This window comes from Primulina tabacum, chromosome 11 (genome assembly GCF_025594145.1).
Source record: "Primulina tabacum isolate GXHZ01 chromosome 11, ASM2559414v2, whole genome shotgun sequence".
Classification (NCBI taxonomy): domain Eukaryota; kingdom Viridiplantae; phylum Streptophyta; class Magnoliopsida; order Lamiales; family Gesneriaceae; genus Primulina; species Primulina tabacum.
In genome coordinates this window covers 4,601,858-4,625,262 of record NC_134560.1, presented here as the reverse complement: position 1 = coordinate 4,625,262, position 23,405 = coordinate 4,601,858, and the positions used below count along the sequence as shown (strand labels likewise).

The following is a 23,405-nucleotide window of genomic DNA, read 5'->3' as shown; positions in this document are numbered from 1 at the left end:
AAACACATAATAACAAAATTTTCGATTTAAATTTGAAAGTTTAATCGTAGAAAATTAAAAGTATATTTACCAAATCAAATAAAAAATTGTTAAAAAAATAAAAAATATGCAAAATAAATATTAAATGATGAAAATTTATCGTATAAATATACAATAAATTTTGTTCAAACATACAATATATAAAAATATAGGTAATATTTTCAAAAAAAAAAAATTCGCGGGTCAACACCCGACCCAACCCGAAACCCGCCTAACATGGCACTAACCCGAATCCACCCAACCCGAACCCGAAAAACCCCAACCCGAACGTGATTTTTTTCATGTTGGGTCGTGTCGGGTTGACGGGTCGTGTCACATTTTGACACCCCTAAACATAACCCAATTTAGTAAATTTTATTCATAATATGCGTTAATGTCGGAAAGTGATTTGTCAAAGAAAGTGAACAGACAAACAATAAATTCATTGAATGCATTAAAGTTGGGGCATATTTCTTTGAATATGCAACATGATATTTGTCTTCTCGTGTTCACAAGCTAGGAGAGCTCTCCTCCAGCAGTTGATATCATCACATTGTCAAGTTTCCTCTTGAGTTTTCTTATTCCTCTTATTAGTTCTATAATATTTGTGAGGTGCTTGTTTTGTTGTATTAAGAGAGTGTGTGTTCTCTTTAGAAATACAGTGAGTGAGTTGTACACCATAAAATATTATCGTTGAAATCTTTTCATCTTGTTCGATGTTTTCACCATAAATTTTTTTTGGAGTTTTTCACGTAAATCTCGGTGTCCATTTTATTTTTTATTTTCATATTTATTATATCAAATTATCGCACATGATAACAATAATTAAATCATTTAAAAAATCATATATAGATACAACCGGATTAGTTGGATATTCACGTAAAAGTGTCACTAACATTTAGCTAATATAATAAGATCCAGCCCACCGATTTCCCAAAAAAGATATTTGACTGATTAGGAACTACTCGATATGTTTCTGTCCTCTGGAGGAAGGATGCAAAAATATCCATTCTTTCAAAATAATGAACACGATATATTAAATTTTAGTTTTTTTTTTTTTTTTTTGTCTGATAGACAATCGCACGACTCTACTGTCGCACCGCAATTAATGTAAAAATTAGCTGATGAAAAGGAATAAACGGTTAGGGATGGACAAAATGTATTACATGCGGGAAGCCATGTGAAGGACATTAAATAGACATTTAGGTCTCTACCAAAATAATTGAAAATAGCATATCTGCATCTGATGATATGGAGGAAAAAACAAGATCACATGTGAGGAATCATTGGAACCATGGAACAATTTGAAGGATGAACTTTAAATATATATATATATATATATATATATATATGTATGTATAAAATATTATGCATGGGCATGTTATAACAAATAGTTAGCTCTACTTCTATATAAAAAAAATTGTTGGTCGTCTTTTTTTATTATTTTAGTTTTTTATATTATCAAATTTCAATATTAATTCGTTATCTAATTTTTTTTGAAAATTTTAGTTATTTTTCCGACATACGGCTGATTTGACACTAATGCGGCGCTGACATGTACAGTGTCACATTAGCACTCTCGATGAAAAAACTAAAATTAACAAAAATAAAAAATGTGTGACTAAAACGGAAAGTAGATGGTAATATAAAATATCAAAATCGTAAATATAATGATATAGATATATGCAACTATGCAAGACGAACAAAACAGGATGAGCAGTATACGTGATTGCAACTACTCAAGCTAATATATTTTTTTACACATAATAACGCGAAAAAAGATAATCGACCTTAATAAAACATTCATACATAAGATTTGTTGAATAGCTACTCAATATCATTTTTTGTCATCATCTAATCAACTATGACATATCTGATTATAATAACGTATGTGTCAATTATATTTTTTTGCAATGAAAGAAAATGATGTATTTGATGCCAACTCCTGCCTGAAACAACTATCTAAATTTGATGAACTGCTATATAGATTAAAAAACCGTAAGCTCGACAATCGGAATTTTTTTTAGTTGAGAAAGCTGTTTGCTGTAATGAGATCTCGAATCAGAGAACTCGAGAACTCGCCTCAAACTTGAAACTTTAGTTTCAAATGAACTATTAGCCGTCAACGGTTTGATATTTTAAAGATACATGAATAAGATTTGCCAGAGGCGCAAGGCATCATCGGTTTCATTTTCTTTCGAAGAAATGAAAGCCACAAGACAGTTCCAGTGTGGCCATTGGGACTGCCGGCTTCCCACTAGACAAGAAATTTACAAGTTTTTAGACCAGACAATGACTATTTTTTCCGATGCCTTTAAATCTTAACGTGGCATTGTGGATTAGGTCGCCTGAGAGGAGAAAACCACAAATGACTACCCCTATCTCTCGCGTGGAGGATTGCGTATAACAATTGAGATGCCAAACAGGTAATAAATCGTTACAAGGTGGAATAATGGCTTAAATTTATTTAATTATATCTATAAAATATGTCAAATTTCCGTTCAACTTTAGTTTTTTTTTTTTTAATGATGATAGAACCGTTGTCGTATCATTTGGTGTGCATTGAATAAACCATGGCTGATGTATGTAGCCTGCAAACCATGCTAGTAAGATAAACTGTAGTAGACAAACCATATGTGACGTGCTTGCCCGATAAAATTTTAGTAAGAAAAATCGAATTTACGACTACTAGATAAACATCCTGACAAACTCAAACACCTATTAACGGCTTCTATTCAACTTTAATTATATTACGTTGTAAGCTAATATAATTCTCTGAACCCCTAAGAATATATATATCGAAATAATTATTTTATAAATAAATCTTGAATAATAAGCAACATGAAGCAATTGTCACGTAGCAGATATCTAGACATTTTAATCGGAGAATTTTTTTTTCAAATCTGGAAACTTGGTGTGCAGCCAAATTCTAAAAGTTGGTCGATGAAGGTAATTTAATTTCTGTGGTTATAAATCGATAGGGGGGCTGGCTGTCTATTTTTAGAGAGAACAAAGTCACGTTACTCTATTTTTTTAAACTAAGACACAATGATTGTACGTCTAACCATGGCATCATCTTTCTTTTATTACTGTTTTCAAATTATTTCATCCACGGCTTTGATTCACTGCATTAAGTAATTATTATTAATTACTTGCCCGCCGATCCAAACGTTTTCTGTGTTGTGCAGACTAGCGATATATATTTTTTCAACTTGTAAAATTATCGATGGAGCTAGTATTTGTTATTGTCATGTACTTGAAAATTACATGAGATCGTCTCACATGTTTATATTTATGATATGAATTATCATGAATTGATTTGATCTATATATAATATCTGTCATAAAAAAATTTGACATGAAAATAATAATTTTATAATAAGTTGGGTTGAATTGAATATATGTTTCATAAAATTAACTCGTAATATAGTTCTATAAGAATTTTTATGAAAACTAAGGGTTCGTTTTGTTAGTAAGATATGATAATTGAATGATTAATAATTTTATTGATAAAATTTTTTATATGATAAAATATGTATTAATAGCTTTATAACTTAATGATTAAGCATGGAATGGATGTTTTTCACAAAAATAAAGATCAACAGGGATATTATCTAGAGCCACGTATTACGGGAAATTGACCTCCAGTTTTCAGTCGTCGATTTTTTTTGTGTTCAGTCTCTGGGTATTTTTTTAGTACCACATTTTCACATGAAGTGTAACACATTTTGTATGACATAGTACCACAATTTTGTGGGTAGGGAGTGAACCCAAAAAAATGCTTTGATTGGAGATTTTTCACTAACTTCCCCTGTAATTTATACCAAATATTTTAAATTTTAATTTTAAAAAATATAAAATAATGTATTTTTTCATTGAATGCAATAATGCTGGTATGCACATGACACCTTTCACTTGTTCCACCATTATTGGCATAGAAATTGCGACAATACCAGATACTCATCCGAGCTAATTAGGAGGATGAAAAGTTTCGAGAATTTACTTCAATCGATATCATGTTCTAAAATAATAAACAATTACAGAACAGTTTATTAACGTTTTTTTTTTAAAAAGTTATAAATAAATTTGTGTGTAGTACATGATTTAAGTTTGACATGTAAGTATATCATATATGTATGTCTGTGTCCAAAACAATAAAAATTTGAAACTGGCATAAAAACAGTTCCAACTATCAATATCTGTTAGTTGTCTCACGTCGATTGGATAAAATACCTGGGCTTGTGTATATGATCTTGGACAATCTTCCCCCTTGAGCTAGCTTTTGAGGTTGAGTTAGGTCCAAGTTCCAATCTGAACATGGTATTCGAGCTCAGGTTCCACCGTTACGTTTTGGACTGCCCATAGTTGGATCACCCGTTCTACCCATAGTTGGGTCATTTGTAAACTTCACGATCCAGATGTGCATTCTTGAGCGTGACAGTGGTGTGTTAGTTGTCTCACATCAGTTGGATAAAATACATGGGACTTATATATATGGCATTGGACAATCTCCCCTTTGAGCTAGCTTTTAGGGTTGAGTTAGGTCCAAGTTCTAATCTTGACAATATCCATTTTCTGTCGTGCAGGGGCGAACCGCCCGGTTGGCTCAGATTTTTTCTAATTTTTACACATAAAATTTAGTCTAATTCTTCAATAATCCGGATATTCAATTTGTCAATACCCGCTGAAGCTAAACTTAGAATGTTTTAGGAAAATCACATTATCCCACGATACAATAATGTGGAGTAGCTATAAAATTGTTGGGTAGAGAGTTCCGACATCAACTCCGCTTGTCTGTGAAGAAATTTGGCTTTAAATGTTCAATCACGGCAATTGACATCTATTATTGATTAATAAATTTCATCCTTGTGAGTTTAATTTAGCCTTTTTCACGTTTGACTGTCTCCTACCTCTAATGTCTCACATTAATTGTGAGATTTTTTTTTAAAAAAAAAATTGTTTATGATTTTAGTGCAGTGCATTGATGTGCAGTTTTGTCTCTATTAGGAATTCGAGCAGAGAAAAATATTATTTTTTTTATTTCGTTTCATAATTGAGTAAAAAAATTATTTATGAAACGGTTGATTTATAGCCCATTAAGCAAGAATATATACGGTTTATTTTCATCAAGATTCAATACTGACAACAACGATATATTTTGTATAGCGAAGAAAAACATAGGTTCCTGTTTTGAATGCTGACATGATAATATGTCAAATTTTTCAACGTCCTATCAATATTTGAAATCATATCAACAATATTTGATGTCATGTCAATATTTCGACGAGAGAAGACTAATGTTAAAAAACAAAGTTATAATACAATAACTTTGATTAGAGCCCCTCCCATGGGAACCACATTGCCTCATGTTCCACTGTCTCCAATATTATAGAGAATGATGGCAACTATAAATTCTCTCCTTTCTCCTTCCCTTTTATTACTTCTGCTCACTCTTAACACCGTAAAAAAACACTCTCCCACGCCATATATCACACAATTCTCTCCTAATTTTCATGCCCGAAAATATAAATTAGTTTGTCGAAATTTTTCGCGTATATGTATCAGTTCTTGAGTTACACTTGAGCCATTCACCCAACTCTAAGAAAATTGATGGACATGATTGAATTGGTGAAGTGCGAGTGCTGTGGGTTAAAGGAAGACTGCACGCAAGAATACATAACAGAAGTGAAGTCCAAATTCGATGGTAAATGGCTGTGTGGTCTGTGTTCCGAAGCTGTAAGAGATGAAGCTAGTAGAGGTAAAAAACAGTTCGGGATGGACGAAGCTATGAAGGCACACATGTCGTTTTGTCGTAAATTTAAGTCGAATCCCGCGATTCGAGTTGCCGATGGCATGAGACAGATGCTGAGGAAAAGATCAGGTGATTTGTCTTCTTCATCTTCTTCCTCATCGAAGAATTACCCGAGATCATCCAACGCATCACAAGTTGGAGATGATTCCACGTTTTCGTGTTACTAGCCCGAAAAATATATGTAGGGGTCAGTCGGTCAATCTCCCCTCCGCTGAGTTTCTCGTCGGCTGCCGATCGGGATGGGTAGGGTTGAGTTATCTTTGGTTGGAATAAGGAAATATCAGTGTTTCAAGGATGAGATTTTCATCTTGCGTTGTTTGTACAGAGAGGTTATCACAATGGAGGATCGATGGGGTTCATTTGGTTGTATGTGTTTTTTTTTTATATATAAAAAAAAATATTCTAACATTTATCTTTAAATTGTATTGAAATTGTTTTCCTCTTTAGTCAAAAGAGAGCGGAAGTTGAGAGGAAAAGAGATTTTAGGTTTATATATTGCAGAATTCGATCAATTTGTGTTTGCAGAAATTCTACTAGTCAACTAAAATTCTTACATGGGAAAGTTATGTGGTTTTCTATTGCAGAAATTAGTTTCTGTGTAATAAAACACGAACTAAATAATATTATAATTTTTTATAGAAAAAATAATAGAATAAAAAAGCAATTGTCCACTTTACCAGGAAACTCAGAAAACAGATTAGCCTGCATTCTTATTTTTCAATCATTAAATTTTTCTCTAGAAAACATACGACACAATTACGATCCGTTAGACATCATAAACGAAATGGGACATAGGAATCATACTATATATGTACGTAATTTAATTTAATTACTATTACTACTCATTCAATGAAGGATTGTGAGATGATTCAACTTGTATAATTTCCATTGATTTTAGTTCACTAGCTTCCTCTTAATTAAATATGTCAATTACTTCAACCGATTCACAACTTTGTTTAATGAGTTCACCAAAAATATTTTTCTAGAGGAACGCAAACTTTCAATGAATTAAATATTCATTTCAGATAGTTAAGCTGTGACAATAAATAAGTATGTTGATCAAATGTTTCGGTGTTTGTAAGAACTTATTTTAAGTACTTTCAAGTTTCTAGCTTATTAAATATTTATCATATGTCACAATTATTATTCACATACGCACAACATTGAAAAACTGTAGAAAATTTAACATAATAATTAGTTAATGTCGAATTTTAAGACAATCCATTGAATTGAACACAATATATCGAACCCTAAGCAACATTGATAAGCACTCGAATCCAAATCATATTATAATAGCTCAAGCTCGACTTGAACTCGATTTTAACCAAACTCGATCAAATTTTTAACTCACAAGCAACTCCACCCAGTTGGACACTTGTTTTGTGCATCACAATAAACTACGAGGTCCACCTAAATACACTCGCCTCTCCTTTCATCAAGCTATTTGCAAATTGTAACCGTGCGTATACAGCACAAAAACATTTAGTAAACTAGCTAACATTTTGCTAGACAAGAAAAAGATGATTAAATCACACAAAAAGCAACTCTTTATAAAAAATAATATATATATATATATATATATATATATATATATATATATATATATTTTTTTTAAAATGGACCACTTCACATTTTGTTTTTAATTCTACAACCGTTGTTTTTATATTTTATGATTGGGGTAAAAAAAATTTGAATTCAACTAAAGATGCTCTAATTTTGATTCCATACATTTCCATCTTTTGAAAATTTGGTAAAAGAGAAAGGCAAAAACTTGTGTGAGACGGTCTAATGGGTCGTATTTTGTTAGACGGATCTCTTATTTGGGTCATCCATGAAAATATATTATTTTTTATTGTGAATTTCGGTAGGAATTGACCCGTCTCACAGATAAAAATTTGTGAGACCGTCTCACAAGAGACCTAATCAAAGAAAAAAGTAAGCCGTTATTAGTCTGCAAATCTTGAATGAATGTGTAAGAAATATGTATGTTAACATTAATAAACGGTTTAACCATCCTCGGCAAGAGAGACAAGAATTCATCGAAACATGCATGAAGAATCTACTTAAATGATGGCAACATGAGTAATCAGTGTATTAATTTAATATTGTAAACTTTATGATGGTTATGAAGGCAAAATTCGAATGGAATAAAGTAGAGATGAAATCAACTTTAGAATAAAAATGAAATGATAGTTCATTACATTCAAATGATTGATATAAAAAATTAAACATAAATGAAATGATTACCAGATAATTTCTTAATTAAATTTCAAAATAATAACTACTCAAAAATTATTATTATTATTATATTATTATTATTATTATTATTATTATTATTATTATTATTATAAAAGTATAAATATTAATAATACATTAATTATTATAAAATTATTGTTATCATGAAACTAATATAACAATTATAGAGTAAGGTTTTAAATTAATTTTTACATTCATTAATTAAGTATAAAAAAATTGTGTAATGATTTTCTTAAAAGTTTGTGGGAAAACTAAACATGGGCTGTGTACGAAATCTGGCCTCCTGAAAGCTGAGCTGCTGCGGCCTAAAACATTCCCCAAGTACTTTCCCGTTCACCGTTTTGATTCCAATCCGAAACCCTAAATCGATTCACTCTCATGTCATAAATTACCCCTGTTGCTTTCCCTCGCAGTGGCTTCGACAGATGAACATCTTAGTCGCTCAGCAGAAGGTGGTTCCTCATTCTTATTTTTAGTTACAAGTCTCTGTGCACAACAAGATTGCTGTTGTTATTAATATTTTGTAGTTTTGAGATAAGTTGTGTTTATTACCCAGAAAGAGACGAGCTGTCTTTTTTCAGATTCATTGTTCCGATTTTTAGAGTTTAGTGGGAATTGGCGGGTTAAGACGAGTATCTACATCAAAGTTCAGTAGTGTCGAGGATCAAAATTTGCTGAAAAAATCATTTTTTTATTGTTGTGGTGTTGTGATGATTGGAGCATAGCTACTTAAAGTTCACTAGGTGTGCGCTGAGGCTCAGCCTTGGGCCTGCACGCTAGTTCAGTTCAGGTGCAGCTGTAAGATAAAGTGCGGTTCAAACAAAAAGCGCAGACTTGGTGTGCTTTGAAGGTTGATAGATCCTTCTAAGCACGTCTTAAAGTAGGGATAATGAATTTAAATGAAATGTATGATATTAATAGCTTTATCTTCATTCATAAATTAATAGCGCATGGTTTATTGTAGTTTAGTAGCTTGTAAAATACATATTCTATAGTATGCATGCATTTTTTTTCTTTATGTTTAGATTCTAGCATGCCTGGTGTCTGTCCTTGTGCTTAAGATTAAGTTCGTATTTAAAACTGGAGTCTGATTGTTGGTTAAATCTTGTCAGAAAAGATCCCTGACTCTGAGGATGAGTCAAGAGAATAAGCATACTTTTTCGGATATATCAAGGACTCGAAACATCTATTGAATACAATGTCTGATAAAGGAATTGAAGTTTTAAAGGGCTCGGAGGATGTCTTTGTCGATGTGGTAGACTTTTCACGTGGCAGTGACATTGGGATGGTGGCAAAAGAAGCCTGATGCCACTGAAAATTCAAGTTCGTTTGCCAACTCAACTTCCAGGGATGAAAATACTTCTGTATTAAGTGATGACTCAACAAAACGGTTGCTCAAAGTTTGTACTGGAGAATGATTTAGAAGAACATATCAATAATGCCACCCATATGCGTCAGACCCTCACTCGGTTGCAAAAGCCGTTGCATCAGAGGAGCGTTCGACTCTGAAACAATGCTTGGTGTTGGAGCTCCATTTTCCCATGAATAAAAGAAAGCGTGAATAAAAGAAAGCGTGGAGAAAGCAAAGCTGGTTCTGGAAATTGGAGTCGTCAACGACCTGGTGAACCCTGTGGCTGAGGACTTCAGGGCAAAGTGGAATACAATCCAATCGTCTGATTTTACCGCTCTTCACATCTCTTTGGGGAATTTAGAGTTGATTGGTTAGGTCACTTCAGCCAAAAAAATATATAGTGTTGTACAAATCATCTCGCCGAATGAGAGTGTAGCTGTGATCATGAATTTGAGTTTTTATTTTAACCTTCACTCTGTTCTCTAGCCATATGGTCGTAATATCGAGTTATTGTATTGTATTTTTGTCTGTGGGCTGATTTTATCCCATGGAAGTTGGATTGTAGTATCTTTTATGTTTTCTTGTTTCACCACTTCACAATTTTACGAGTGAATTATCAGATAATTCTATTCAAGTATACCACAAATTAATCGTTAGAAGCATGAATTTGCAATCTATTTAATAGAAAGGACCAAGGGTTAAAATTCCACAAGAAAGAACATATTAGAGAAATTCAAAGCCATGCGTTATGGAACATTGGAGGGCAGAGGACAAAATTGAAACTATTGTTCAGTAGAGTTAAGAAAATAAAACTTGAATATTTTAAGAAAGATCATTTCTTTCTTTCGAGGAGGAACTTGCCAAACCATGATTTCATTGAAACTGATTAGGATTACATATCAAATCAAAGAAAATAAATTCCAATGATTTTTTAAGTTACGAAAGGAAAACTGAAATTTCTAAATGTGTAAAAGTTCTTGAAGTCTGCTTTCCAATTCCTTCAAGCGATCACTCCACTCAGCATTGATGCTCAACGGCCTAACATTACTGAAATCTGGAGAGAGTTCATTCTTTTTCCCAGATTTGTCATATTTTCCAGCACCTGAATTGGCAGTCACTTTCGTCTTCTTGGCTTTCTTAGAAGTGGCTCTTTGAAGTGCCATGAGCACATCGGCGCCGCTAAGCTGCCGCCGCTGCTGTTTCTCTTTCGATTCTTGCTTTTCCTGCGGCGACTGCGGTTGTTGTGGTGGTGTTTTTGGCCCGGATTTCGTACTGTCGCGGTGCTCCGGTTCATCGGATTTCATGGCTGTGATTACCGTGCGACCTAAAATACCCTTTTCTGGGAAATTGTGCACGGCGGCGGAATGAAGATGTGGCGGCGGTTTGGTGGTGGGAGCCGGAGGCCATGGTTGAGGTGGAAGCAAGGCCCACATGGATCGGCTGTGGCTGCTGCCCAAAGGAGATGAAATCCAAACTTAGTTAATTTGTATCTATTTTCCAGATTTTTTAGCATAACATAATTGATTAGATACCGTAATCCTACAGGTGAAGAGGTTCTTGCCTCCATCTACATAAATATTAATATAAAATAAACCGGATAATGTGATTTGCAAAATTTTCCATATGCGTATTGTCTAATTTTCTTCAACTTGTAAGAAGATATGGGAGAAAACAATTTGATCTTTATTTAATTTAAAATACATCAGAATTAACAGGACCAAAAAGATATATTAAATGTGAGATAACATGATAAATTACTATTTTTTCTTTTTAATAATTAATAAAATATTAATTAATATTATTTATTAAAGATAATATTGTAATTTAAATTCAATATTTTGAATGAATTATTTGATGGATAAATAATATATAAAAGGAAATATAAAGAAAAAAATTTAAAATATATTGCTGGAATGCTATTTTTGTGTAGAATCTGTCAGCTACAGCTAAAAGTCTTTTTTTGACTGTTTATTGCTTCTTGTTGAAAAATATATTTAAAATGTGAGTGTTGAATATTTGAATATTGAAAATAAGAGTTGTAAATATTGAAAATTAGTGTGTGATGATGTAGGTAATGATGTATTTTATTTTTGGATTATTTGTAAAGATTTTCTATAAATAGATCTCTCATTTGTGAAGAAAATCACAATTGAGTAGAGAGAAAAATATTATAAAGTGTGTAGTTTGGTAAATTTTGAGAGTTTGAGATTTTTATTTTTTACCATAAATTTTTACTTTTTCACAACACGTTATCAGCACGAAGCTCTAAAAGTCCTACATACTTTTCCAAGCTCCAAACAGAAGAAAAAGGTAACAAAAATAATTATATTTATTTTACTGTTATTTATTTATTGTGTATTTATTTAATATACAATATAATGTTATTATTAGAAATAATAAAAATAAATTTTTCATAAACTTGTTATAAATCCTGGGAGGATGTTAAGACGACATCCCACACTCCCGGTAAGGGATACGACAAGTATAAAAGCCTATAAGGTTTTTAAACAAAATAAATTATGACACTCATTATAATATTATGATATGATATACATAATTATTTAAACATGTCTAATATTATATATATCATATTATTACCATAAAATTATACAAATACATACCTTTATTTTTTTTGTACCCCAACGGTCATAAATGGTAAAAAACGGCTAGTTTTTGCCCTATAAATATGATCTCACAAACACATTCCATCACTCCAACTTTCTCTTCTTCTCTAAAAATTATTCATCATCAAATTTTTCGAAGAAAAAAGAAGATGGCTTTCTCAAGGATATTTTTAATTATTTTGGTTATCATACTCACGAGTCTTTTATTTATCGGAGAATATCCTCCTCGTGGGTTTTCTTTATTTTTACAAATACTTGTACTTGTTGTTTATCCGTTACTTTGTATTGCAATAATTATCAACTAATAAAATGCATCGTAATTTTTTTTAGTACAACCATGTCAAATTTAACAAAGCTCGAATTTGTTGCGCTCGACATCACGGGAAAGAATTATATGCCATGGACTCTAGATGTAGAAATGCATCTTGAGTCATTGGGTCTAAGCGAGACCATTAAAGAAAATGGCATATGCACGTCACAAGAAAAGGCAAGAGCCATGATATTTTTGCGTCGACATCTCGACGATGGATTGAAATGTGAATATCTGACTGAAAAAAATCCCATGGCTTTGTGGAAGGGATTAAAAGAAATATTCGAACATATAAGAGAAGTTATACTTCCGACCGCCCGGGATGAATGGAATACATTGAGATTCCAAGACTTTAAAAAAGTCAGTGATTACAATTCGGCGATGTATAGAATAATCTCGCAATTAAAATTTTGTGGACATGAGGTCACAGAATCTGAGATGCTTGAAAAAACATTTTCCACGTTTCATGCATCAAATATTACTCTACAGCAACAATATAGAGTACGTGGATTCGCGAGATATTCTGAACTCATCGCCTGTCTTCTTGTGGCGGAAAAAAAACAACGAGCTATTAATGAGAAATCATATGTCCCGACCCACTGGATCAACAGCAGTTCCAGAAGTAAATGCTGTAAGTAAAAATGAATTTAAACCTGGAAACCAAAATCAAATTCAAAGACAAGGTTTTGGTCGAGGTCGAGGTCGAGGTCGAGGTCGTGGACGTGGACGTGGACGTGGAATTGGCCGTGGTCGTGGTCAAGGCCGTGGTTTTGAAAATAATCGAGATAGTTATTTTTATAACTCATCTCAAAAAACGTCCCAAACCATCCACAGAAAAGGCATCATGAGAATACAAGTGTTAATGAGAAGCACTCAAAAAGATATGAAAGTTCTTGTTACAGATGTGGTACTCCAGGACATTGGTCCAAAGTTTGTCGAGCCCCTGAGCACCTTTGTAAACTTTATAAAGAATCATTAAAGGGGAAAGAAAAGGAGACCAACTTCACTGAACGCAGTGACCGTTTGAGTGATTCAACTCATTTTGATGCTGGTGATTTTATGAATGATTTCTCTGGAAATGATCAATATGTTGGTGGGATAGAAATGAACAATATTGATGCTGCAGATTTTCTCAACGATTTCTCTGAAAATGAACAATATAATGGTAGAATATAAATGTACAATAATCTATTTTTCATGTATTCATAGAATAATGTTTTATTGTATAATTATGATTTGTGTTATATTTAAATATATATTGCAAGTAATTTATTTCATTGCATATTTTTTTGAAGTTCAAATATGGAAAATGCTATGAGCAAAGCTGAAGTTTGCATACCCGATAGTGGTACAACGCACACTATCCTCCGAGATAAAAGATATTTCTTGGAACTAAAACCAACAAAAACAAAGGTGAATACAATATCAGGTCATGTAGACTTGATTAAAAGATGTGGTAAAGCACAATTTTTGTTACCTAATGGTACAAAATTTTTGATCAATGATGCTTTATATTCACCACAATCGAAAAGAAATTTGTTGAGTTTTAATGATATATATTCCCATGGGTATGATACTCAAACAATGAATGAAGGGAATGAGAAATATATGTGTCTTATCACATATAAATCAGGAAAGAAATATGTGATTGAAAAACTACCAATGCTCCCTACTGGATTGCATTATACACATATAAGTCTCATTGAATCAAACATGGTAGTTGATAATTCTTCGATATTAACCAATTGGCATGATCGATTGAGACATCCTGGTTCAACAATGATGCGAAAAATTATAGAAAATACACATGGTCATCCACTGAAAGACCAGAAGATCTTTCAGAATAATAAGTTTCAATGTAAAGCATGTTCTCTTGGAAAACTTATTATAAGACCATCACCAGTCAAAATCCAAACTGAATCACCAATGTTTCTTGAACGTATTCAGGGTGATATTTGTGGACCAATCCATCCACCATGTGGACCATTCAGATACTTTATGGTATTGATTGATGCCTCCAGCAGATGGTCACATGTATGTTTATTATCAACTCGAAATGTTGCATTTGCAAGATTACTTGCTCAAATAATAAAATTGAGGAATCAATTTCCCGATTATACAATCAAGAAAATTAGACTTGATAATGCTGGTGAATTTACTTCCCAAACTTTCAATGATTATTGTATGTCTATGGGAATCATTGTTGAGCATCCTGTTGCTCATGTACATACACAGAATGGATTGGCTGAATCATTGATTAAACGTCTGCAAATGATTGCTAGACCAATGATTATGAAAACAAAGCTCCCTATTTCTATATGGGGACATGCAATTTTACACGCTGCTTCATTAATTCGCATCAGACCAAGTGCATATCATAAATACTCCCCATTGCAGCTTGCATTTGGTAAAGAACCAAACATTTCTCATCTGAGAATTTTTGGATGTATGGTGTATGTGCCTATTGCACCACCGCAACGAAAGAAAATAGGACCTCAAAGAAAGGTTGGAATTTATATTGGTTATGATAGTCCATCAATCATTCGATATCTTGAACCTCAGACAGGCGACGTGTTCACAGCACGTTTTGCTGATTGTCATTTTAATGAGGAAATCTTCCCAATGTTAGGGGGAGAACAGAAACATACCGAAAAAGAAATTACATGGTATGTATCATCATTGTTACATCTGGATCCAAGAACAAAACAATGTGAAAAAGATGTACAACAAATTGTACACTTGCAAAGAATAGCAAATCAAATACCAGATGCATTTGCAGACACAAAAGGGGTAACTAAATCATATATACATGCTGCAAATGCCCCTGCTCGAATTGAAATTCCAAAGAAACAAATGGAAGATACTCATGATGTCATTAAACGCCTGAAGCGTGGAAGGCCAGTCGGTTCCAAGGATAAAAATCCTCGAAAAAGAAAATTCATAGAGAAACACGATGATCACAAAATAAAGAATGACGTTTCTGAAGAAACACATGATGATCACAAAATAGATAATGGTGTTCCTGAAGAAACACATGATGATGAAAATGTTCTGTCAGAACCACAAACTGACGAGAATCATGAAATCTCTATCAATTATATTAATACTGGAAAAATATGGAACCGAAAAGATATAGATGAAATTGATGATATATTTTCTTATAATGTGGCAATCGACATCATAAATGATAACGAAGATCATGAACCAAAATCTTTTGGTGAATGTAAAAATCGGCAGGATTGGATAAAATGGAAAGATGCCATCCAGGTTGAATTAAATTCGCTAAATAAACGTAATGTTTTTGGACCTATAGTCCTTACACCTGAAGGTGTAAAACCTGTTGGATACAAATGGGTTTTTATTCGAAAGCGAAATGAGAAAAATGAAATAGTAAGATATAATGCTCGACTTGTTGCACAAGGTTTTTCTCAAAGGCCTGGAATTGATTATGAAGAAACGTATTCTCCTGTGATGGATGCAATTACGTTTCGGTATTTGATTAGCTTGGCGGTATCTGAAAATTTAGAAATGCGTCTTATGGATGTTGCAGCTTACTTATATGGATCACTTGATAGTAATATATATATATGAAAATCCCTGAAGGATTTAAGATGCCTGAAGCACAAAGTTCAAAACCCAGGGAATGTTATTCTGTGAAATTACAAAGATCATTATATGGGTTAAAGCAATCAGGTCGAATGTGGTATAATCGACTAAGTGATCACTTGATGAAAAAGGGATATGTAAATAATTCAATATGCCCTTGTGTTTTCATTAAGAAAAAAACATCCGGATGCGTAATTATTGCAGTATATGTTGATGATTTAAACATCATTGGAACAAATAAGGAAATTCAAGAAGTTGTGTCATACTTGAAGGAAGAATTTGAAATGAAGGATCTTGGAAAAACCAAGTATTGTCTGGGTTTACAAATTGAACAAAAAGAATGTGGAATGTTTGTTCACCAGACAAATTATACAGAAAAGATCCTTAAACGTTTTAATATGGATAAAGCAAATCCTTTAAGTACTCCAATGGTTGTTAGATCATTAAACATAGAAAAGGATCCATTCCGACCATGTGAAGATGATGAAGCTATTCTTGATCCAGAAGTACCATATCTAAGTGCTATCGGTGCCCTTATGTATCTTACAAATTGTACGAGGCCCGATATATCTTTTGCCGTAAATTTGTTAGCAAGATTTAGCACATATCCAACAAAGAGACACTGGAACGGAATTAAACATATATTCCGTTATCTACGAGGAACGACAGACTTTGGACTTTTATATTCAAAAGATACTAATCCAAGTATAATTGGTTATGCTGATGCTGGATACTTATCTGATCCACACAAGGCACGTTCCCAAACTGGATATGTATTTACTCGTGGAGGCACTGCAATTTCTTGGCATTCACAGAAACAAACGCTCGTAACAACTTCATCAAATCATGCCGAGATTATTGCACTACATGAAGCAAGTCGTGAATGTGTGTGGTTAAAATCAATGACCCAACATATCCAAATCTCATGCGGATTATCATTCGACGAGAAGCCTGTGATACTATATGAAGATAATGCTGCATGTGTTGCTCAAATGAAAGAAGGATACATAAAAAGCGACAGAACTAAACATATTCCTCCTAAGTTCTTCGCATTCACCAAGAAGCTTGAGAAGAATAGATGTATTGATGTTCGTCACATTCAATCAAGTGAAAACTCATCAGATCTCTTCACAAAGGCACTTCCTACGTCAATATTCAGAAAGCACATATATAATATTGGGATGCGCAATCTACGAAATTTGTGAAGAATTGTTCGTGTCAACATGAGGGGGAGTTTACGTGACTGCACTCTTTTTCCCTTACTATGGTTTTTATCCCAATGGGTTTTTCCTAGTAAGGTTTTTAACGAGGCAGTATAAAAACACGTAATGAAGACAATCATTATGATCATCATCACAAGGGGGAGTGTTGAAAAATATATTTAAAATGTGAGTATTGAATATTTGAATGTTGAATATTTGAATGTTGAAAATAAGAGTTGTAAATATTGAAAATTAGTGTGTGATGATGTAGGTAATGATGTATTTTATTTTTGGATTATTTGTAAAGATTTCCTATAAATAGATCTCTCATTTGTGAAGAAAATCACAATTGAGTAGAGAGAAAAATATTATAAAGTGTGTAGTTTGGTAAATTTTGAGAGTTTGAGATTTTTACTTTTTACCATAAATTTTTACTTTTTCACAACACTTTTAAAGTAATTAACTAATTATTACATTATATATAGACAGCCAGACACACCGACTGGCAAGTAAAAGGACAATGTCCAGCATTTTGTGGAAGAGCTTCAACCTCTGCTTCTCAAAGTTCAAGTGTCTGCCCACTGTTAAATTTGCAGATCATGAAAGCTTAAATTATCAGAAATCTCTTGCCTCAACCTCCACGCCCGCCTCTGTTGTGGAAGACTTCTCCTCCTCTGACTACATCCCCAATTTCGCCTCCGTCTTCGCCTCCCAGCGCTTCTTCTTTTCTACCCCCGGCAGCTCCAACTCCATCTTCGAGCCAATGAATGTGGAAGTCCCTGCTACATTCCTAAGTGGTGGAGTGGCCGTTCAGAAGTACTCGCCGGAACCTTATGCCGACTTCCACAAATCGATGCAGGAGATGATTGAAGCGCACGAACTAATAGACGGAGAGTCCAGTTGGGGGTTTCTGCATGAGCTCCTGTGTTGTTATTTGACCTTAAACCCTAAGCACACCCATGGGTTTATTGTTGATGCTTTCGCCGACGTCATCTTGTCCCTCGCTACCCTGCCGGGAACCTGCCCGAAAGAATATTCCAGGCAGCATTTCACTGAACCACCGGCAGTTGCTTGAGCGCTTTGTTTCGAGTTACGCGATTGGTGTATTTAGATGGAGAAGATTTGTAATCTCTTAAATTTATATCAATACATTAATGTTTTCCCTTACATCAAGTAAATATTAATTAATCTTCATGAAACAACGATCGTTTGGATTCGACTTTTATTCAGTTATATTTCGATTTGATATTATGCCTCTAAAGATGAATTGCAAGCAGTGACGGAGCCAGAAATATGACTACGCCCGCGCTGTAATTTTAAACTCTAAAATCTTTTAATATTTTAAATTGATATACCCGAGTTAATATCATACTATTCCAAAATTATACAAAATTTACATATATATTTTTTTAAAAAAAATTAGACCACCCGGTAGCCCGAGTAAACCACCATGTGGCTCCGCCTCTTATTACAAGGAAAAAATATAACTCTGGAGATAATCAAATTAACAATGTTTACTTTTTTTAGTAAGTATCCACGTAACACTTCTCATATATTTTTTTATTATTATGATGATAAAATAAGATTTAAAGATGTTTAAATGGTAGGTTTGTATAATTGATTGAGAACAACATTTTCGATATATGATTTGAAATGACATGTGGTGGTATCGTTAGTTAGTGTAGGTATTTTGTGAGATAGTTTCACATATCTATTTTCGTAAAACATGTCGGTCGATTCATAATTAAAATGAAAATTAATACTTTTAGCATAAAATATAATATATTTTCATGAATCGTTTGGATTAACATCTGTCTCACAAAATTGATCCGTGAAACAGTCTCGTGTGAGTTTTTGTGCGTGAATTAATGTTTAATTGGTTTGCAGCTATAATCAGTTTTCGTGGAAATTAGATCTGAATTTGGTCGTGGTTAAATTGGAATGCTATTAATTAAGTTGTTATAATTTAATTACCTGATCTGATTTTATGATTATTTTGTGGTTTAGAGTTCTGCATGGCCACATATATAAAAATCCTTACAATATTGCTGGCATTAATTTTTTTGGCACTGAAATTCATTAGTTTCCAGTTTTGCATTTTCACAAAACAAAATCTATTTCCCGATGTATCCTTAAATCGAACCAAACTCGAACTGATAATTACAACTTGGTTTCAGCTTATATAATAATATTAGACCAAAGAAATTTAATTTTAAATTTTGTTAGACTAAAGAAATTTAATTTAATTTAATTTTAAATTTTGGCCTTTAAACAGTTTTTAATTAATATTAATGATAAGTAGGGTGGGGATCGATGAACAATGATTTTTTAATTATTATTTGAATGAACATTTGATTTCGATCCAAAAATGACAACACGGAATCGAAATATGCATGCAAAAAGTCGCTCAATGACAACTCATATCTTGTTTGCTAAATACGGATTCGTCATTTCAATCAAATCCATCCTCCCAAAAAATTTTGCAAATTTTGCAGCTTTATTTTTCAAAATTCAATTTTGGATTATTTGTATTTATTTGTTAAACATCATGAACCTGCAACGAAAACAAACTTTATCACTGAAGTTAATTCAAATGACGATTAAAACATGACGAGGAGTTTGAGTTCTGATATCATATTAAAATCATAAGTTGAGCGACTGATATGATGTTAAGATAATGAATTTGATGATCATAAGTACAATCTAACACATAACGGTTGCACCTCAAAAGTTAGCTCAAGAAGAAGACAGTCCAAGTCTATATATATAACAATCAATAATTTAATTCATCCGATATGATACATCTAACAAACCTCTCACCCATAAAAGAAGTTCATCACATAATTATGCATATGAGCTCAACAATCATGGATTTGAGCCTAATTTCGTTCCAAAAACGAACTTAATGAGAAAATCTTGTCCAAATTTATATTTATAACATTAAAAAATTAAATATAGTTGATGTATGATATCTAACAATAATTTATGTCTGTACTTTCATTTTATAAGAATAAGAAAGTGATCATATCGCCTTTGGAACTTTGAATCTGACAAAACCCCTAAAATTCGAAGATAAATCCATGTCTATATATGGTTATTTGTACATAAAAAATATACTAATGAATGATTGAAAAAAATTTAAAATAATTATACAACTTTAATATTATACATCATAATATTGACTAATAATTTAATCTTGTAAATTATTATATGTAATCAATTAAATTTCTCTCTCTGATAGACAACAAAGTAAATTATTGCGTGACAATTAAAAATAATTTTTTATATATTTTTTTAAAATAAAACAATTTTTAATATCTAATTTCACACTTTTGTTTGTAGTAGCTAAAAACGTTTGACTAGACATGTTAGTTTCTAGACATGTTATATAAATAAGTAAAAATAATAATTTCATCAAAAATCAAACCCAAATTGAAAAATATGTTCCTAGAAATATTCGATAATTTATAATATATTGCTTAGAAATTTTTGAAATTTCTTATTTGAAAATATTCATCCCAACAATAAGAATATATAAGAAATTATTAAATAAAAAATATTAAACTTTGTATATGAGAAATACAAAAAGTAAGTAGTCCATTTCTAATATAAGAATTCAAAATAGAGTGTGGTCAACAATATTTGAAGTGTAAATAACACTAGTCTTTTAAAATAGATTTTTTTTAAAAAAAATTTATTTTTAGTTTTCACACAATAATTCACCAAGTTGTCTATCCAAAATTGAAATTGAATTGGCTATGTAGAATAATTTACAGATTAAATAATTAGTTACTATTATGATATATAATAATAAAGTTGTACGCTTTATTTTAATTTTTTTTCCCCAATCATTCATTTAAAATATTAGATTTTTTTTTATTTTTTTACCAAATAAAAAATAATTTCGAATAATATTTACAAAAAAATAAATAGCAGTCTAAAACTTATTCTTTAAAAGTCTGATTTTATGATGGAAGTAAAAAAGGAACATTAAGAGTAATTTAATTCATTTTTAATGCAAATGGTCATAATATAATATATTTAATAATTTGTGGAGTGCAGAAAAACATTTAATCGAATAGAATATTTTCCTATTAAAATTTGTATTTAAAATAATAGCATATTAAATGTTCGAAAACTTAATTCATCGGGAATTTTTTATTTGACTTTAGAAACAAATAGGACTCTCGCCACTAAATGCAAGCCCATTTTGCGGGGTAAATCAAGTTAGTATTTTTTTTATTACAGTTATTTTTTTAAAAAAATAAAAATAAAATCATCCAGATATCAGATAATCTTTATACTACTAAACACCAACATCAGCATGACCAAGAAAATTACATTCATCTGCTGGTTCAACACAGGAACTCGTGTAGTAGCTGACCCAGCTAGTTTGAACTAAGAACTCAATACCTACTGGGCGATTTCCCGCTTGCAAACCCTAGAATTGAAGAAATTTGTGAGAGAAGTAAGTGAAAAGAGATTAAATTTGGGGAAATTATAAGATTTCACGCATCCAAATTGTAGCATTGAACTACAAATATTCATTCAAGTAGCTATGGGTGGTACCATCTCTCGACTCTATGATTTCATTTACTAATTAGTAGTGCATAGTATTTCTTCCTTCGTGCCAAGCTGGCTGCTCGTGCAATGGTTCCCATTCTAAGAGAATCAGTGCAACATAGGTATTCGTGAAAATAGCTTACCCCACCAGTGAGTTGAAATTAAGACTTTCAGGCCATCTCCAAGGCGATGCAGCTTCACTTCCTCCAATGGGGGCTTAAACAGGGCAGTCCCCTTCCTCTGCGTCAAATTAAGAGCCCATGGGTTTTTTTTATTTATTATAAATACTTGTTTTTAGAATTATAAATATTACTTAAATAATAGTATAATATTTATTTTATTATTTTAATAATTAGATATTTAATCGTGAAAATTATAAAATAACAAATGTTGATTTTTAAAATATTTATGTTAATTATTAATATTTTAAAACTAATTTATTTTTATAATTATGATTAATATAATTAAATAAAATTCCAAAAATTAATATAAAAATACAATTCATAACTAAATTGAAAATGATTATCGAAACACAGATGCAACTTGAAACACATAATTCAAATACAAAGATAATAATCGAAAAGAAAATACATTTAAAAAATAAACAAACTAGATAATCAATAGTCTGGTAAATTTGATCTGGATCCTCCAAAATCACCCAAATATTTTCCAAACGTGTCAACATCTTGTTGTCCGTGTCTTTCTCTTTTTTGCATAATTTTTACTCATTCAATTCAAACTATTTCACGCGTTTCTGGATCGCCAATTGTACTTTAATCCATGTACACATAATATTTTTTTTTGGTGTAATATTATTTTTTGCATAATTTTTTATCGTTTAATTCGAAGTAACAATAAAACATTAGCCATAATTAAAAATATATTAAATAAAATATAATAATTAATATATTTAAAATAAAAAAATATTTCGAGAATATTTTTTTTGGGTAAGATTTGAAGTAAATGAGTTGGAGATTAAGTTTGTATTTGGTGCAGAAATTGCACTATTATAATATAAAATTTGTACCAAAATAGATTTTGTGGTCGGAGATGGCACTGACATTGAAATCTGAAGTTTACAGCAGAAGGCTGAACACTTGCTGCACAAATTACATTTAAAAGAAGTGAATAACGTGAGCATAACCAGTGTCCCCAACATCAAAATGCAGAACAATTGAATAGCTCAAAAACAAAACAAATTCACTACCATGAAATCAGGTTTAACAGCCAGTATCAGTCACTATGTGTGAAACCCAGGAAGACTCCATTTTTCAACCAATATTGTATGCTACGTCAGAAACCAACCACGACAATGCTTAGAATTTACAGCCACGAGGTAAATTGATAGTTCGTATCAATCAATTAGCTCAGGAAGATAAACAATCAGACAATCAGAAATGAGACGCAACACCTGAGGAGTTAAACTAAGCGGAGGAGCATAGAGGCTGAGATGAGAGATCTCCGGCACGTTGGTCCGGCCGCGGGAAGCAGCGAGAACAGAAAGCAAAGTCTTTCAAGGGGCAGAGGGATCATTTTTATTTTTTAAATAAAGTGGACTTTAACAAAAAATAATATTGACAAAGATTATAATTGAGAAAAATAAATACAAAAAGAAAAATACTCATTTCCTCAGCACCATAAGAAAAATAATAACAACAAAATTA

General features: G+C 32.0%; 2 protein-coding genes and 1 long non-coding RNA gene across 3 annotated transcripts; 2 read left to right on the top strand and 1 right to left on the bottom strand.

The window, feature by feature from the left end:
* The first annotated feature begins 5,376 nt into the window (after positions 1 to 5,376).
* LOC142518778 (uncharacterized) lies at positions 5,377 to 6,344 on the top strand. Its single transcript, XM_075621591.1, has one exon. It carries the CDS (start codon positions 5,628 to 5,630, stop codon positions 5,994 to 5,996), a length of 369 nt encoding a protein of 122 aa, XP_075477706.1. The 5' UTR covers positions 5,377 to 5,627; the 3' UTR covers positions 5,997 to 6,344.
* An 11,336-nt stretch (positions 6,345 to 17,680) lies between these two features.
* LOC142519117 (transcription repressor OFP16-like) lies at positions 17,681 to 18,337 on the top strand. Its single transcript, XM_075622046.1, has one exon. The coding sequence runs from the start codon at positions 17,699 to 17,701 to the stop codon at positions 18,251 to 18,253; it is 555 nt and encodes a 184-aa protein (XP_075478161.1). The 5' UTR covers positions 17,681 to 17,698; the 3' UTR covers positions 18,254 to 18,337.
* A 3,026-nt stretch (positions 18,338 to 21,363) lies between these two features.
* On the bottom strand, positions 21,364 to 21,992 carry LOC142519933 (uncharacterized). Its single transcript, XR_012813819.1, has 2 exons — positions 21,885 to 21,992; positions 21,364 to 21,619 (listed from the first exon to the last, which is right to left on the bottom strand). It is a non-coding gene; the product is annotated as an uncharacterized LOC142519933 (long non-coding RNA).
* Positions 21,993 to 23,405: the final 1,413 nt, after the last annotated feature.

Excerpts from the sequence above, each read along its gene's own strand:
- LOC142518778 (XM_075621591.1), top strand. The coding sequence starts at position 5,628 with ATGGACATGATTGAATTGGTGAAGTGCGAGTGCTGTGGGTTAAAGGAA.
- LOC142519117 (XM_075622046.1), top strand. The coding sequence starts at position 17,699 with ATGTCCAGCATTTTGTGGAAGAGCTTCAACCTCTGCTTCTCAAAGTTC.